The sequence below is a fragment of the Stenella coeruleoalba genome (assembly GCF_951394435.1).
Source record: "Stenella coeruleoalba genome assembly, chromosome: X".
Taxonomy (NCBI): Eukaryota; Metazoa; Chordata; class Mammalia; order Artiodactyla; family Delphinidae; genus Stenella; species Stenella coeruleoalba.
In genome coordinates this window covers 87,752,112-87,770,415 of record NC_137152.1, presented here as the reverse complement: position 1 = coordinate 87,770,415, position 18,304 = coordinate 87,752,112, and the positions used below count along the sequence as shown (strand labels likewise).

The 18,304-nt window shown below is 41.4% G+C and overlaps 2 protein-coding genes across 9 annotated transcripts in view; one reads left to right on the top strand and one right to left on the bottom strand.

Annotated features, from left to right (window-relative positions):
- The window catches only part of LOC307179918 (NACHT, LRR and PYD domains-containing protein 12-like), a 48,057-nt gene that overhangs the window by 13,112 nt on the left and 16,641 nt on the right, over positions 1–18,304 (bottom strand). For all 8 annotated transcript variants that reach the window (XM_079909767.1, XM_079909763.1, XM_079909768.1 and 5 more), the window contains 4 exons: positions 10,772–10,859; positions 9,677–9,721; positions 5,330–6,989; positions 3,269–3,358 (listed from right to left, as the gene is read on the bottom strand). In XM_079909767.1, the coding sequence (XP_079765893.1) occupies positions 3,269–3,358; positions 5,330–6,989; positions 9,677–9,721; positions 10,772–10,841 (1,865 nt within the window). In that variant the 5' untranslated portion in view covers positions 10,842–10,859. The remainder of the gene's footprint in view (positions 1–3,268; positions 3,359–5,329; positions 6,990–9,676; positions 9,722–10,771; positions 10,860–18,304) is intronic.
- On the top strand, positions 114–1,388 carry TEX13B (testis expressed 13B; the record flags this gene model as incomplete). Its single annotated transcript, XM_079910316.1, is given in 3 exon segments — positions 114–572; positions 739–784; positions 787–1,388. Coding segments are annotated over 3 exon segments (1,107 nt in total).

The window sequence follows — 18,304 nt, the reverse complement described above, 5'->3', positions numbered from 1 at the left end:
GGGGGGGGGGGAGGGGAGGCAAGCGGAGATGAGGAGACCGAGGGGGAGGGGAGGGGACAACTGGTTGATTCATCCCCGCAGGGCCAGCCAAGCCCCAAAGGCCCTCAGCTATCATGGCCTTGAAACTCGAGGACCCTGGTAACGGGTTCCGGCATGGCAAGGTGGTGGCCTTCATCAATGAGAGCATGGCCAGGCACGAAAAAGGCTCTGCGTTCTATCTCGAGAATATTTCCTTGTCCTGGGCGGCGGTGGAGGACAAGCTCCAGGCCATACTGGAAGATCATCAGGTGTCCAGCGAGGCCAAAGAGGCCTGTGTCTGGGGCAGCCTGGCCCTGGGCATGCGCTTCTTCCACAGGCAGAGCCACTTACACTGGTACAGGGTGGAGTGGCTGTACTACCTCGCCAAACTGCACAAGTCGGTGGCGCGGGCCTTGGTCTCAGACATGAAGTTGCTCAAGGCACAGCAGGACGTGGAGCGCAAGGAGACGGCCTCCCTGCTGCAGCAAGCCCATGCCAGGCTGGCGGAGGTGCAGGAAGAGCGGGACCTCCTGAGGTGGAAGCTGTTGCAGGCAGTAAGATTACTCTGACTTGGTCCCTGGCCCGTCCTGGGACCCGCCCCCAGTCCCGTTTGCCGCTCCCACGCGTCCCCCCACCCCCCCCAGTCCCGTTCGCCGCTCCGCCACCCCACCCCCACCCCCGCCCCCAGAACAGGTCTCAGATCTGCTCACTTCTCTCCAGGAGTCGGTTGCAAAGGGACCAGGCCTGGCCACTGCCAGTGGGACGGGGCAGAAAGAGCACGTGAGGAGGAAGAAGAGGCAGAGGCCACTGCTCCTACTGCAGCCACTTCTGGAGCCACAGGAGGAGGAGGAAAACAGAAGGACGTGGAAGGGTCAGAAGCTGCCGAGGGAGCAGAGGAGCTGCGTGGAGACCTTATGCAGCTTCTCGGAGTTGGGAACCAGAAAATTTACACCTCTGGTGGGCAGAGGGAGGGAGAGCTCAGGTCCATGGACACAGCCACGCTTTATTTACCTGGGATAGCGAAGTCCAGGCGCACAGTCTCACAGGACTGTCTCACAGGACAGTCTCCTGTCCAGCTCCCTGCCTCATTCCCATCCTCACACTCATGCCCCTTATTCCCCTTCCCAGACGCACCCACGTCCTCCCCACCAGCAGCACCGTTCACAGCAGGAGCTCCATCTCAGACGTCTCCCTACTGGGGGCCCTCTGATTCTAGCTTGTGGTCTGATGTGGGGGGCCAGGGAATGGGCCCTCAAGAACCACAAAGAGACGGGAGGGACTCTGATCGCCACCAGCAGGGGAGACCTCCAGTACTTCAAAGGCCAGGGGAGAAAACTTGCTTCCACTGTGGGAGGGGAATCTGGCTATAAAACCCTTGAATTCAGAAATGTGAAACAGAATAGAAACGTACCCTGATGGGAAATCAATTTTCAGAGGGGGAGGGGTGGGGGAGGGCTTGGGAAGAGTGGAAGGAAAGGGTGGGTGAATGGGGCAAGGGAGCTGCGAGAGAGATGGGGAAATGGGGTGGAAGGTAGGGTATGGGGTGGTGGCCGGGGAAGTTGTAGATTGGGGGCTTACGGAGAGAGAGACCTAGAAAGACAGACGTGTTCTGATGACCGTCTTTGTGTTCCAGAGCACTAGTACTCGACACCCCAGAACTATTGCCGCTTCTGTGTGTGTCTCTCCCCAACTCTAGCATCTGGTGGACCTGGGCAGACAGTATATAACACCCTTGTCTCTGCTTCCCCCCCCCACCCCTGAAACTAGACTGTAGATGACTGGAGCACGAGTGGACATTTGACCCATCCTGAGCCAAACAGATCCTCACACTAGAGAATCTGAACAGAGAGGCAGATTTCATAGCCAGGGTGGTGTCGGGCAATGAAGCAGTGGGTCACTGGGAGTTGGGGGCAAGGTCGGGGTCATGGACACCGAGGCCACAGCTGAGGCCTGGCCTTGGCTGTGGGGGAACAGAACCGTGTGCTCTACAAAGGCCCAGTGCCCTTTAGAGAATCACAGTCTGAGGCCCCAGGGAGCAGAGAGGCAGAGAAGCAGAGAGGAGTTGATCCCGTGACCCCAGACGTGCAGAGTGGCAGCCCGACCACTTTTCACTTCCTGCAGTTGTGCTGAGTGAAAATCCACTTTACACAGATCCTTTTTTCTTTAAGCTAACTTCACAGGGTTCTTGGTCTGGGCAACCAGATTATTGCCAAGCCAGAAATTTACACCAGAAGAGCAGTTGCAAATCACAAACCGTCAAAGAAAATGTTGGAACTGGCAGGGGAGGTGCATCAGGGAGTGATGGGTAGTGGGGATTCCTGCATCCCAAGTCTCCAGGAATGAACTGGACAGGAAGCTCATTCATGTTCTGAGTGAGTTATATCATGAGAAACAGGCCTGGGGTTAACCCCGGGCTTACAACAGGGCCACCTCTAAAGGAATCCTTCAGGGCTGCACACAGAGGACGCCAGCACCAGCTGCAGACGAAGACTACTATCGTTCAGCCCCATGACAGGAGAAGCCTCCCCAGTCTCCAGTGGGGAAGCAGGAGTGGTGGGGGTATGGGGTGGGGAGGGGTACGAGGCAGTGGGATGGAGGGTTTTTATGTCTTTATATACTTTGGTGTTGTGTAAAGTAAAATAAATGCTCACAAAAATACAAAAAATAAAAGTAAGTGAATTTGGTGAGTCTGGAATTCGGGTGAGTTTGGAAAGGCTACCTCTTCCTCTGGGGCAGAAGGGAAGGAAAGCAGACACCGCTGTGTGTGGTGAGGAGGTGGGAGGGAAACCAAGCAGGCTCCTGTCTGTGTGTGTATGATGTGGACAGACAAGCAGACAAGTCACCTGAGAGTGAGCGAGGACCTAAGGTCCAGGTGGGGGGTGGGGGCTTCAGAGCATTGGCGCTTGGGGGAATAATTGCAGAGGAGGATAGGGGTGGGGAATGGAGGGAGAGAAAAGGAAACCAAGGGGAAAGACAATGGGAGTCTGGAAGGAAAAGGCAGGGGAGTGGGGTAGGGCCAGGACGGGCATCAGACACAAACTCTTGGATTTTACAGTCTGACACCCACTTGCTACAGCAAAAACAGCACATACAAAAGGAGAAGAGGCAGGAGGGGTTGGCAGGGATCGCTGCCTGACTCCCTACCCCTTCTAGGCTTGTAGCATATCTTTTCATCAGCTGGGAGTGTAATTTCTAGCAACCTAGTCTTTACCTGCAAATACCTAAGAGTTTAAAGCAAAGTTCAACTTACTTCAGGTCTTTGACTTTACAGTATGGGTTACGCAGTGCTTGGCAGAGCAAGTGTAGTGGAGAGACTGGCAAATTACGCAGCTGGAAGGGCCTAAAAGAGATGAGAAAGCAAAAATAAAATGATTAACAAAATTTTAAGTAAAAGGCTTATTTTGGCTTCTGTTGCCATCTTATTGCTAATTTACAAAAACCTTAGGAGGTATTACCCCATTTTTCAGATAAGGAAATTAAGGCACAAAAAGGTAATTTGCCCAAGGTCACAGAGGAACAGAATGAAGGTCAGTACTCAGGTCTGTCTGACTCCAAAGCCAAAGCCATGGTACTGTATGCCAGGCACCAAGGTAAACACTTTACACACAGAATTTATCTTATCTGGTGCTTAATCCAATGACAGGTATTGTAATCACCATTTTGCAGATGCTTAGAGAGGTCAAGTGACTTGCCCAAGCTATCTGTACACTGTAACTGATTCTTGGTTGTCAGTACTAATAGAAGAATTAACTACAATAATTGAGAACTAGGAAAGTTCAAAACGGTTGACCTTTGAACAATATGGGGGTTAGGGGTACCAACACCCCCACAGCTGAAAATCCACATAAAACTTCACAGTGAGCCCTCCCTATCCCTCCATATCGGAGGTTCTGCATCTGAGGATTCAACCAACCTCAATCCTATAGTACTGTAGTACACGTTTATTGAAAAAAATCCCCATGTAAGTGGACTTGCGCAGTTCAAATCTTTGTTGTTCAAGGATCAACTGCAGTAAACTCTCACTTAGTCAACACACTTGGGAAAAGTGGGTGTTTTTGTGGGGGTTAAACTTTGAAAAGAATTTAAGCCTTCTGATGAAAGCAATGGGGTTGAAGGATGGGGACTCCATCTAAGGCTGATTTTCTGGAAACCCAAAATGAGCTAGAAGCCCCTTTGTGTTTCCATCAGTGCTTAAAATCTCTCAAATGTATACTGTCCATTATTTTACTTTATAATATACAGTTGGATTGAAGCTGTCATGAATTCATGAAGACATGTAGCCAAAGTGCTTCGTAATTCCAAGTCCATGTAACTTCTCATACCCCTTCCTCTCTGGTCCCAAAGTCTTGCTGCACCTCCCTTCCCCTCCTCACTTTCCACAAACATACCTATGCCATGTTCAATTCCACCTCTATGCTACTGCCCACTGAGGAACTAACAATTACCAGAGAAAAGACTTGGGTTAACTCACTTCCCAAGTTGAGCCTTCTGCCCACTCCTGTCTCCTTCTCAAGGTCCCCTACCCCTCACCTGGCCCCACAACTAAATGAGAGGCACTGTCGATATTAACCTGAGTACAGAGAACAGACTTATGACCAGTGGCATTTTCCAGACAATGCAGGTATAAGTCTCCTTGGCTGCTTTAGTAAGTCAGTAGAGCTGTATTTTGTAGTATACAGAGTACATACTGTGTGAGTGGTTTACCTAAACCTCTTTGAACTCCAGCTCTCAACTCTCCATGTAGGTGTGAGTCTAGAAGAAAGAACCCAGGCTTTATAGCAATATACACAGGAGTGCAGCTATGTCCCTTACCAACCTGGAGCTCTTTGAGGCCTCAGTGATGAAGTATATGTAGAGAAGAGTGAGGACAAATTGAACATTAAATTTACAACTTTTTCCAGAATAGTCATCAGCACCAAAATAGCAGAGTCTTCAATGATAATCTTAATGATTTATATGCTCATAACTTTTTATAATTATAAAGCACCTTCACAGAGAGACAGTGAAGACTAATGGACACACACACTCACATACACACACTTACAGTGGCTAACACAGTGCCTAGCACATAGTTAAGTTCTCACAAATGTTAGCTTTCCCTCAGTGTCTACCTTGGCCAGTGCTTAATATGTAATAGATACTCAATAAATCCTCATTGTGTTGATTGACATACAATATGGAAAGCAGAGATAATTCAATTTATTTATTGAAAGTGCGAGAAATGATTATGTGCCTGAATACTTGAAATAAACAAGAAGGCCTATCATTTCTGTAGGCCAAAACACTGGTGAAAAGACATTAGTATACTCACTGATTAAGTGTCAAGGTTGGTGGCATGAATGCTGAAGCTTGATCTTCCTCCTCAAATCCAAGTAGATGCTGACACTTCAGAGACACTGACAGGTGACTATGACTGCTTTTTACACAGAATGACATAGCCAGAATGTCCATTTTTGTATAGGTAGGTTGAAGCAGTATAATTGACCCTAAATCATCAATTATCCTTTTTGCATATTCTTCTTCCTGAATCTCATACAAACAGTGAAACAAGTCCACTGGCTCAATCTGTAACCTAGAAGATTTATCCTTTATTTCTTTCTCAGTCCACTTCAATAACTCCTCTCGAAGTCCTGGAGAGACTTTTCTCCCAAAAGTAGTTTCCACAGACTTTCCCTTTCCTTTATGTAAGAGGCCAAATAAGAACTGTATTGTTAATGATGAAAATCCTTTCCCATATTGCTGGAATATTTCTTGCCACGTTTTCCCCACTTGATCAAAAAACATCCAGCTGCTGTCATTCTTCAGGGCATAGAACACAGCAGTCAGGAACTCTTGGAAACTGAAGTGAAGGAAAGTATAGACACTGACACCTCCTTCAACTTTTTTCAAAAAGTGATTGAGAAAAGTGCAGTTGGTATCATACACTCCTATCCCATGTCTTCTGAGGTCACTGATTTCAAACAGGACCTGCTGGTTCTGCAGTCCCTCTGCAGCCAAAGAGCAAAGGCCCCACAGGCAACTCTGTCCCTTCCACACCGAGATGCCTGTAAGGGTTTTGAGGCACTTGGAAAAGTAGAACAGATACACATCAGTCATGGTTTGAAGTGATCTCATAAGAGTCCTGTCACCATCTCCCTGTGACTGCAGGACACTGCAGATCATCCAGGAGATGATGGGAAGAGAAGACATAATGTCAAGGCCTTCATTTTCTCGCAGACCATAAAAAACTCTCATTGCAGCGTTAGCACCTGAAAACTGACTCAAGAAATATGCTCTCTTTTCAGCATCTGTAAACCACAGGATCTCTGCCTGGGTAGCTTGTTTTAACAGAGAGTGAAGCTTCTTCATGGTTGTAGGCCGGGCAGTTATCAGGAGGGAGGATTCAGGAAACAGTTTTTTCCTCACAAAACTACATAAGAGGGTCTCTACTGGCTTCCTCTCCAGGGGATTGGCACTAAGATCCTCTTCCTGGTCACCTACAGGGTACTGAAGCTCAGGAAATCCATCAAGAATGAACAGAAGCTTCTCTGGATATACAAGAATAACATCCAGGATTGGTCCGTCAATATCTTGAAAAGTGTTAGTGATCAGGTCAGCAGCGCTAAGGTTAGCAAAACGGCTTATTTCTCTGCAGTTTACATAGATGAGATAGTCAAATCTGCCTGGAGTAACCATTCCTGCTGCCCAGTCAAACATGAACTTATGCACCACAGCTGTTTTCCCAATCCCAGCACATCCCTGAAGCACCACAGTTTGGGATAAGCTGGAGCCCTCTTCATCAGGATCAAATATATGTTCCATCTCAATAAAATTATTTTGTTGAGGAATTCCGCATGGTGGCTTTTCTGATATACAGTGTTCTTTTACAACAAGCAGTCGTGACTCTATATGCTTGCCATGGTGATAACACTTGTCAACTCCTTTTTTTAGGTATTTTTCTTTCAGATGTTTTCTAAATACTTTCCTGTAATCTAATGGGGTGACACCAAGAGTCAGTAATCACAGAATACTAGACAACAATACAAACAACAACTATAACTAATACTACCATCACCACCATCTCTACTCAGATGTTTCAAAGCCTCCTCAAACTTCATGCATCTGAGCTCTTGATTTCTATTCCACTGCCCAACCCCCCCAAAAAACCCCTCCTCAGGGCTCAGAAAAATGTTGGGATTCATTATTTCTTTTTTTCCCCTTGAATCCTCCACATCCATTTAGCAAGGCCTATCATTTATATCTCCAAAATAAGCCTCCAATCCATTTATTTGCCACTACAACCTCAAATACCACCCAATACAAGGCACTATCAACTCTTTCCTGGACTGCTGAAACAGCCTCCTACTCATTTATACTCTTGCCATCTATGGCTCCTCTCCACACAGGCAGCCAACGTGATCTTCTAAAAATATCAATTACATCACGTCACTGCCATGGCCCAAAACTTTTCAAGAGCTTTTCATTGCACTTGATATCAAATCCAAAATCCTTACCTCATCCTACAAGGTCTGCTACGATCTGGGCCCTATCTACCTTCACTCCCCAGCCTTCTATATCACTCTCCTTCTCAGTCCCTATACTAAAGCCACACTGGCTTACCTTTAGTTCCTCACAAATGCCATGTTCTTTCCCACTTCCAGGCCTTTCCACCAGCTATTATCTCTGCCTGGAACACACTTCTTCCTGCTCTTCCCATGGAGATCCCCTTCTCATCCTTCAGACCTTAAACATTACTTCCTAGAAGAAGACTTCCCTGACCATCCAGTTTAAAGCAGATCCTCTCTACTATACCCTCTCCCAGGACCCTGTTTTCCCTTTACAGCACTTAGCACAATTTACAATTGTCTTGTTTATTTTTTTCATTATCTGTCTTTCTCACTAATCTACATGAAAACAGGGACCTTGTCTGTCTTTTTCATCGTAATACTCTAAGTACCTAGCTGGTGCCTGGAACATGGTAGACACTCAATATTTATTGAAAATGGCTATAAATGCTTGCTTTTGAATGAAAAAAAGCCATTTATTACGCCTATTCTGTGTCAGATACTGTACTAGGCCCTTTACATACATTTTAAAAAATTTAATCATCATAATAATCCCATGAAGTAGGTATTATCCAGATTTTATAGTTGAGGAAACTGAAAACTTATAACCAGGGTTATAAGTTCATGGGTGTGCAATCTGTGCTTAGGCCTCGTGCTCAGAGCATCCATACTTGGTGTAATGCTCTGCTGTTCCTATCTTGAAATTCTTAATAATTTTTGAACAAGGAATCCTGTCTTTTCATTTTGCACCATACCCCATAAATATGTAGCCAGTCCTGCTTATAGCATTGGGTAACTTGTCCAAGGTTCAACAGCTAGTAAATGGCAGAGACTTCAATGAAGACTCAGGTTTGTCTGAAGCCATGGCCTATATGCTTAAATACTATATTACATAGTTTTTCACTTTCTGCAACTAGAAAAAATAATCCAAGGAGTCAGTTATCAAATTCAAACTTCTGTTAAGTGAATATCTAAGCTAGTATTTTCCAAATAAGTTTCTTGTGTAACATTTTTGCAAGATATTAATAGGAGAGCTGTGAAAAAGGTGTCCAGTGGTCAAATAAGGTAAGGGGAATGCACCTTCTATCCCATTTTAGAGTTTCTCAATACATATTAGCATATGAAAGGCTCTGAGCAAATCAACAGTTAAAAAAAAACAGACTGTTTAACTTTGTTTAATCCAGTATTTTCTGGACTTAAATGACTACAGAACCCTTTATTAAAAGCAAAATTATTAATTCCTGGAGAATAGTATTCTGTAGAATTCAGGTTGGGGAATGCTGATCTAGATAAGTGTTTGCAAACTTTTTCTGTAAAGTTCCATAAATAGATTAGGCTTTTAGGTCTCTGCTGCAATTACAGGCATGCCTTGGAGATATTGTGGGTTTAGTTCCAGACCACTGCAATAAAGCGAATATTGCAATAAAGCAAGTCACACAAACTTTTTGGTTTCCTAGTGCATATAAAAGTTACACTTACACTAACTGTACTGTAGTCTATTAGGTGTGCAATAGCATTTTATCTAAAAAACAATGTACACACCTTAATTAAAAAGTTCTTTAGTGCAAAAAAATGCTAATCATCATCTGGCAACACAGGGTTGCCACAAATCTTCAATTTGTAAAGAACCATAATATCTGTGAAGTACAATAAAATGAAGCGCAATAAAACAAGGTATACCTTTACTCAACTCTGCCATATTAGCGTGAAAGCAGCCCTAGACAATATGTAAATGAATGGGCATGGGTGGTTCCAGTAAAAGTTTATTTACAAAAACAGGCAGCTGGCTGGATTTGGCTCACTAGCTGTAATTTGTTGACCTCAACCTAGATCATTCCAGAAGCAGACTGGTCTATTGTCTCCATAAAGTCCTGTATATCTGGTGCTTGACTACCATCATCAGAGGTCCTCCTAGTATTTGAATATCTATTCTAAATGATATAAAAGTCCTATTTGTTATGACAGTTTGGGACTTCATGAATATTACCAAAAAAACCATTGATTGTTGCTCAGTGAATATGGGGGGAAAAATGGGAGAGGAGTGGGGATGAGTGGGGTTCATGGGAGACACTATTCCCAAAACAGAAAAAGAGTAAATCAGAAAAGACATCTACCTGTAAGCTCCTTCCATGAAAATGAAGCCAGAGAACTTGAAGCAGCTGTGGGAGGAAGAGCTGGGGTTAAGAGTATCGCAAATACACCTTTGTACCAAAACATGAAATACACAGAAATTTAGTCACACTATTACAGCCATTCATGCTGTTCCCCAAACAGAAATAAAACAAAGCAAGCAAGCCACCTCACATCTATTCTAACTTACCAAAAAGGTATTTCATAGCTAATGTCCAACATAAGGTAAACCTAAGAAATTCCCGCACAAATATATTTAGGGTGTAAACATTTATATTTATATGATAAATAAGGAAAATTTTAGGCATGAATTTAAAGGGGAATTCATTATTTTAAGTGACTGTTTCTGGTATTTTTTTTTCCTTTGAACGTTAGCTTATTGCTTCTGTTGGAGCTTCTGTTGAGCCTAATTTGTTAATGAGAAAGAATAAGACATTGCTGATGTTAGTTCGACAGAAATATACAATGACCTACATTCAAATGCACACACACACACACACACACACACACACATCCCTTCACATTCCTATAGGTTTTTAGTACTTGCACACCTTTATAGGCAAGAGTGAGACATAGTTGGGAGCTGTGACTAGGTGGATGGGAGGAAGCAGAGTATGGAGAGACAGATATTAGAATGCCACAGAAATGGGCAGCAAGTGAGTGGTCTGTTGAAGATAACCAGTTTCTATTCCCCATAACTAAACATTCCTTGGAGTTCAGGAATCAGCCACATGGGGAAGGACTCCAGAAATCTTCACTCTTTACTCTTTTGTGCTGTTTCCTGTGAAAATCTGTGGTTACAGTAAAGGAAGAGACTTAAGAGTCTTTTAGGATTATAGATGCTTTGGGGACTATGGAAAACATTATAAACACCAGATGCCTCTTCACAAAAATTGTGGAGAGATTATTAATGGGTAAATTCTGTATCCATGTAATACCTTAGTATACATATACCTATACACATACAACACAATTTTAAAGATTCAGAAAAATCCCACAGTCCATGAGGAGAAGTAGGGGAAAGAGAATGAACAAGATTACCTAGATTACACCCTTTTTTACCTCATTCAGTTACTCACCTTTCTGTTCAGACAATAAGCTCCAGGTGCAAGCAGGTTCCATATCTTTTCGTTTCTTTTGACTGTTCATCCTGGCAAATCAAGAAGACTGTAACCCAAAACAGAAATGATGACTTTAATGCCTGGTGGAAGCCCAGAGTAAAAAATTAACTCAAGAAAGACTACTCAAAGCATCACAGAGCTGGGGAAGAGAGAAGGCCTAGTAACCAAGTAGAGAGCTAGCGTGGGACTAGGAGATCACAGGAAGATAGACCAAAATCAACAGTCTTCAGCTTGAAGAGAAAATAAAACTAAAGAGTATAGAATATCCACAGACTTTTGAAGAGTACAAATACGGGAAATGTCAAATTGAGCTCTAAAATGCGTTATTAAGGGAAGGATAGGATTTAGGCAGTATACCTCTAATGTTTGTGGCCAAGATAAGAAAGAATGACTGTGTCCTTCTACAACACAGTCAATTTGGTACCACTGGTAAAGGGAGAATTCTAAGACCACAGATTAGAATACTGTGGTATAAGAGAAACAGTTTAGAGAGTCAGGAGATCCAAGCCCTAGTTCCATTTCTATAACTATCTACCTATGGACCTTGAGTAAGATTCTTCTACTTTCTGAATCTGTTTTATTATTTTCAAAATGGTGGAGAGAATGTTAGCCCAGGTTTCTTTCCAGGTTGAACATTGTAAGATCAGTGGTCCTAAGTCCCAGTTGCACATTAGAATTACCTTCACACCACCTTCCAGAATTTGTTTTCTTTGTTGCAATATTACTTATCAATTTCTAACACACTTGATTATTTTCTTATGAGTTAGGTTTATTATTCACTTTCAGTATTTCCCCTTAAATTGAATTATTGGCCCCAATTCTCAGCCCTTGCCATGAACTTGGCAGGTCCACACCAAAGAAGTAGAACTTATTTTCCCACCTCTTATCTTTTTTTTTCCCACCTCTTATCTTTGAGCTCAGCTTTGAAACTTGCTCTGGGTAATGGAGTGTACACAGATGTGACTCAAGTAGGGCCCTGATATGTGCTTGCACAGTTGTACATGCTCCCTCTTGTGATTCTGCCACTGGCATGAGATGAGCCATGAGAGAAACAAGCCCCAGGTAGTCCACTCATCCAAGGATGAGAAATACATGCAGTAGAGCCACCCCAGTTTACTCACAGTCCTTCAGCAAGAAAAACAGAGTCACCCCAGCCCGAATCAGAGTTGCCCAACAGAACCCTGCCTAATCAGCTGAGTCCCAGCTGGCCTCCAGATCGGTGAGAATAAGTGCTTAATAAATTCTTAACTTTTCATGCCACTGAGATTTCGTGCTTGTTGTTATGTATTGTTGTGGCAATAGCTAACTAATACATCTTGCTAGAGAGTAAATGCCTAGAAAGTGTTTGACATAGAGAAGACATTCATTAAATGTTCATTGAATAAACTGAATAAATGAATAAAATCTTAAAAATAATACAGTGCCTAGTCTGCATTCCTGATTAATTAAATCAGAATCTTTGATGATGAGGTTTGGCATCGACTTTTTCTTAAGTTCCCAAGGTGATTCAAATACACAGCCAGGGAAAAGAGCCACTGTTCTAAGAATTAGTTTTTTTGATAGAGTGTATTGGTGAAACACACAGGCTTTGGAATCAAACAGATGTGTTCAGGCCCTGACTCTACCACTTACTAACTATGTGACAACCACGGAATTAACATCTCTAAACCTCAGATTCCTCAACTATTAAATAGGGATAACAACAGTTTATAACAACAGTTGATCACAACCTTTCTTAAAAGGTTATTATGAGGATTAAATGAAGTATGCATATGAAGTATTCAGTACACTACATGGTACATAGTAAGGGCTCAATAATCCTAAACTATAGCTAATGTTGGCATTGCTGTATCATTTGATAGAGAGTAAAAATGTCTGAACTCAGATAGACCTTACTTAAATTCCATTTCCACTGCTTTCTAGCCAGATGACTTCGAGTAAAGTTACTTAAACTCCTGAGACTACAGTAACCCATCTGTAAAATATGGTGATAATAATAACTATTTCATTATTTTGTTGTGAGGATTAAATAAGATGACACACATAAAACTCTTAGCAGAGGACCAAGTGCAATATAAATAATGTCTATGTAGATCGTCCACCCATTTTTTGACTGGGTTGTTTTTTTGATATTGCATTGCAGCATTATTTCTAATAGCCAAGATATGGAAGGAACCTAAGTTTCCATTGATAGATAAATATATATATATATATATATATATATATATATATATATATATATATATATAAAACGGAACGTTACTCAGCCATGAAATCTTGCCATTTGCAACAACATGGATGGACCTAGAGTGTATTATACTAAGCAAAATAAGTCAGACAGATAAAGACAAATACCACATAATCTCACTTATGTGTGTAATCTAAAAAACAAAATGAATTAACAAGCATAATTAAACAGAAACAGAGTCATAGATATAGAGAAGAAACAGGTGGTAGCAAGATTGGAGGAGACTGGGGGAGGAGAGAAATAAGTGAGGGAGATCAAGAGGTACAAACTTTCAGTTACAAAGTAAATGAGTCACAGTGTGGGGAATATACTCAATAATTATGTAATATCTTTGTATGGTAACAGATGACAACTAGACTTACGATGACATTTTGAAATGTATAGAAATATTGAATCACTATGTTGTGTACCAGAAACTAACATAGTGTTGTAGGTTAATTATACTTCCAAAACAAACAAAGAAACAAACTCCTAGAAAAAGAAATCAGATTTGTGACCACCAGAGGTGGGGGGGGGAATTAGGTGAAGGTAGTCAAAAGGTACAAACTTCCAGTTATAAGATAAATTAAGTACTATGGATTTAATATACAGCATGATGAAGATAATTAACACTGCTGTATAAAAGCTGTTAAGAGAGTAAATCCTAAGAGTTCTCATCACCAGGAAAAAATATTTTTTCTATTTCTTTAATGTTGTACCTATATGAGACGACATAATGATTTCATGATGTATGTAAGTCATATCACTATGCTGTACATCTTAAACTTACACAGTGCTGTATGTCAATTATATCTCGAAAAAACTAGAAAAAAAAAGAAATTGAAAAGAAAAAGAAATTATACCAGAGAGTTAGTTACAGTCAACAGACCTTTAGGGAACTATGGGGGTATTTTATAACTGGTTATTAGACCCAGTTAGAGTAAAAGGCTGTGAGATGGCCCAAATTCCACGATGGGAAAGTAGTATCCATTGTACTAGGAGTTCCACTAGAATATATGGAATCACTAAGCAAAGTACCAAAAGGTGCCCTCTTCAAGAAGAGAAATCAAAGTAAGTAATTGAGTCTCCTCCAAGCAGCTGAATTACAAAATGGTAAAATGGTGCTTCTTCCTCTGGGCTAGGGGAGCACCAAGCTAGGGAACACAGGTTAGAGAGCAGGGTATGGGCTAATTTCACTCCCCCTTCACACCCTTGGCTGTGTGCCTTTTCAGTCAACAAACTGTACAGCTTTTCATGGTGACTCGACATGGTATGCATGCTGCCAAAAACAGGAGAAAGAAATGCTACAAATCTCACCTCCAGGCCTAAAATGAGACTCTGGATTTTTTTATTGAGATATGATTCACATATCATAAAATTCACCCTTTTACAGTGTACAACTCATTGCTTTGTAGTATACTCACAAAGTTTTGCAACCATCACCACTATCCAATTCCAGAACATTTTCATCACCCCAAAACGAAATGCTGTACTCATTAAGCAGACACTCCACATTCTCCCCCCACCCCAGCCCCTGGCAACCACAATTCTACTTTATGTCTCTAAGGATTTGCCTATTCTGGACATTTCATATAAATGGAATCATACAATACATGTCCTTTTGTGTCTGGCTTCTTTTCTTACCATAATGTTTTCAAGATTCATCCATGTTGTAGCATGTATCAGTTCTTCATTCCCTTTTATAACTGAATAAGAATCTATTTCACATCCACTGGAATGGCTGTAATTTAAAATATGAAAAATGGCAAGAATGTGGAAAAATCAGAACACTCATACATTGCCAGTGGGAATATAAAATGGTGCAGTCACTATGGAAAAGTTCAGCAGCTCCTCAATAAGTTAAACACAGGATTACCATGTGACCCAGCAATTTTACTCCTAGGTATATACCCAAAACAATTGAAAACAGGTATTTAAACAAAAATTTGTACAAAAATAGTCACAGCATCACTATACTAAATAGCAAAAAAAGGTGGGAACAACCCCAATGTCCACCAACTGATGAACTGAATAAACAAAATGTGGTATACTTACAGTGGAGTACTATCCAGCCATAAAGGAACAAGGTACTGAAGCATGCTATAACATGGATGAGCCTTGAAAACATTATGCTACATGAAGGAAGCCAGACACGAAATTCCATTTATATGAAATGTACGTAACAGACAAATCCATAGAGAAAGAAAGTAGATTAGTGGTTGCCAGGGGTTCGGGGAAAAGGAGAAGTGGTAGTGACTGCTAATGGTTATGGGATTCTGTTTGAGGTGTTAGAAACATTCTGGAATTAAATAGTGGTGATGGTTACACAGCATTGTGAATATACTGAAAATAACTAAATTGTATACTTTAAAAGGATGGGTATTATGGTATGTGAATAAAATCAATCAGATCAATTTAATAAAAGCTATAAACTAAACTTGTGGTAATCATTTTGCAATATATACATGTATCAAGTCATTATGTTGTACGCCTAAAACCGTGTTATATGTTAATTATAACTCAATTAAAAAATAGAAAAAATCAACTGTAAAAGTAGGAAAAAATCAATGAAAAATGCAATTATAGAAGAAAATGAGAAAGTGGAAACAACCCAAATGTCCATCAGTGGATGAATGGATAAACAAAATGTGGTCTAGACATACAAAACATTATTCAGCCTTTAAAGGAAAGAAAATTCTGAAACATGCTACATGGATTAAATTTGAAAACATTACGCAAAGTGAAATAAGCCAGGCACAAAATAAAAAATATTATATGATTCTAATTATATGAAGTACATAGAATAGCCAAATTCATAGAGTCAGAAACTATAACAGTGGTTACCAGGGTCTGGGGGCAGAGGGTAATGGGGAGTTATTGTTTAATGGGTACAGAATTTCACTTTGGGAAGATGAAAAAATGTTGGAGGTGGCTAGTGGTGATGCTTGGATAACAATGTAAAGTACTTAATGCCACTGAATTGTACACATAAAAGTGACTAAAGTGAGCTCTACCCACAGCCTGTCCCTCCCATCAGGAAACTTGCACAAGCCTCTTAAATAGCCACATCCAACAGAGGGCAGACAGCAGAAGCAAGAAGAACTACAATCCTGCAGCCTGTGGAACAAAAACCACATTCACAGAAAGATAGACAAGATAAAAAGGCAGAGGGCTATGTACCAGATGAAGGAACAAGATAAAACCCCAGGAAAACAACTAAATGAAGTGGAGATAGGCAACCTCCAGAAAAAGAATTCAGAATAACGATAGTGAAGATGATCCAGGACCTTGGAAAAAGAATGGAGGCAAAGATCGAGAAAATGCAAGAAATGTTTAACAAAGACTTAGAAGAATTAAAGAACAAACAGAGATGAACAATACAATAATTGAAATGAAAACTACACTAGAAGGAATCAATAGCAGAATAACTGATGCAGAAGAACGGATAAGTAACCTGGAAGACAGAATGGAGGAATTCACTGCTGCAGAACAGAATAAAGAAAAAACAATAAAAAGAAATGAAGACAGCGTAAGAGACCTCTGGGACAACATTAAACGCAACAACATTCGCATTATAGAGGTCCCAGAAGGAGAAGAGAGAGAGAAAGAACCTGAGAAAATATTTGAAGAGGTTAGAGTAGAAAACTTCCCTAACATGGGAAAGGAAATAGCCACCTAAGCCCAGGAAGCACAGAGAGTCCCATACAGAATAAACCCAAGGAGAAACACGCTGAGACACAAAGTAATCAAATTGGCAAAAATTAAAGACAAAGAAAAATTATTGTAAGCAGCAAGGGAATAATGACAAATAACATACAAGGGAACTCCCAGAAGGTTAACAGCTGATTTCTCAGCAGAAACTCTACAAGCCAGAAGGGAGTAGCATGATATACCTAAAATGCTGAAAGGGAAGAACCCACAACCAAGATTACTCTATCCAGCAAGGATCTCATTCAGATTCAATGGAGAAATCAAAAGCTTTACAGACAAGCAAAAGCTAACAGAATTCAGCACCACCAAACCAGCTCTACAACAAATGCTAAAGGAACTTCTCTAAGTGAGACACACAAGAGAAAAGGATCTACAAAAACAAACCCAAAACAATTAAGAAAACGTGAATGGATTATTTTATTTATTTATTTTTAACATCTTATTGCTTTACAATGGTGTGTTAGTTTCTGCTTTATAACAAAGTGAATCAGTTATACACATACATATGTCCCCATAACTCTTGCGTCTCCCTCCCTCCCACCCTCCCTGTCCCACCCCCCTAGGTGGTCACAAAGCACTGAGCTGATCTCGCTGTGCTATGCAGCTGCTTCCCACTAGCTACCTGTTTTACGTTTCGTAGTGCATATATGTCCATATGTCCATGCCTCTCTCGCTTTGTCACAACTCACCCTTCCCCCCCCCATATCCTCAAGTCCATTCTCTAGTATGTCTGTGTCTTTATTCCCATCTTGCCCTTAGAGAGACAAGATCCAGCCTCATCCAACACAACACAGGCACTAGTCCCCTCCACCAGGAAGCCTACACAACCCACTGAACCAACCTTAGCCACCAGGGACAGACATCAAAAACAACGGGAACTACGAAGCTGCAGCCTGCAAAAAGGAGACCCCAAACACAGTTAGATAAGCAGAATAAGAAGACAAAAAAAAAAAAACACAGCAGATGAAGGAGCAAGACAAAAACGCACCAGACCTAACAAATGAGGAGGAAATAGGCAGTCTACCTGAAAAAGAATTCAGAATAATGATAGTAAAGATGATCCAAAATCTTGGAAATAGAATAGACAAAATGCAAGAAACATTTAACAAGGACCTAGAAGAACTAAAGATGAAACAAACAACGATGAACAACACAATAAATGAAATTAAAAATACCCTGGATGGAATCAATAGCAAAATAACTGAGGCAGAAGAACGGATAAGTGACCTGGAAGATAAAATAGTGGAAATAACTACTGCAGAGCAGAATAAAGAAAACAGAATGAAAAGAACTGAGAACAGTCTCAGAGACCTCCGGGACGACATTAAACACACCAACATTCGAATTATAGGGGTTCCAGAAGAAGAAGAGAAAAAGAAAGGGACTGAGAAAATATTTGAAGAGACTATAGTTGAAAACTTCCCTAATATGGGAAAGGAAATAGTTAATCAAGTCCAGGAAGCACAGAGAGTCCCATACAGGATAAATCCAAGGAGAAATATGCCAAGACACATATTAATCAAACTGTCAAAAATTAAATACAAAGAAAACAT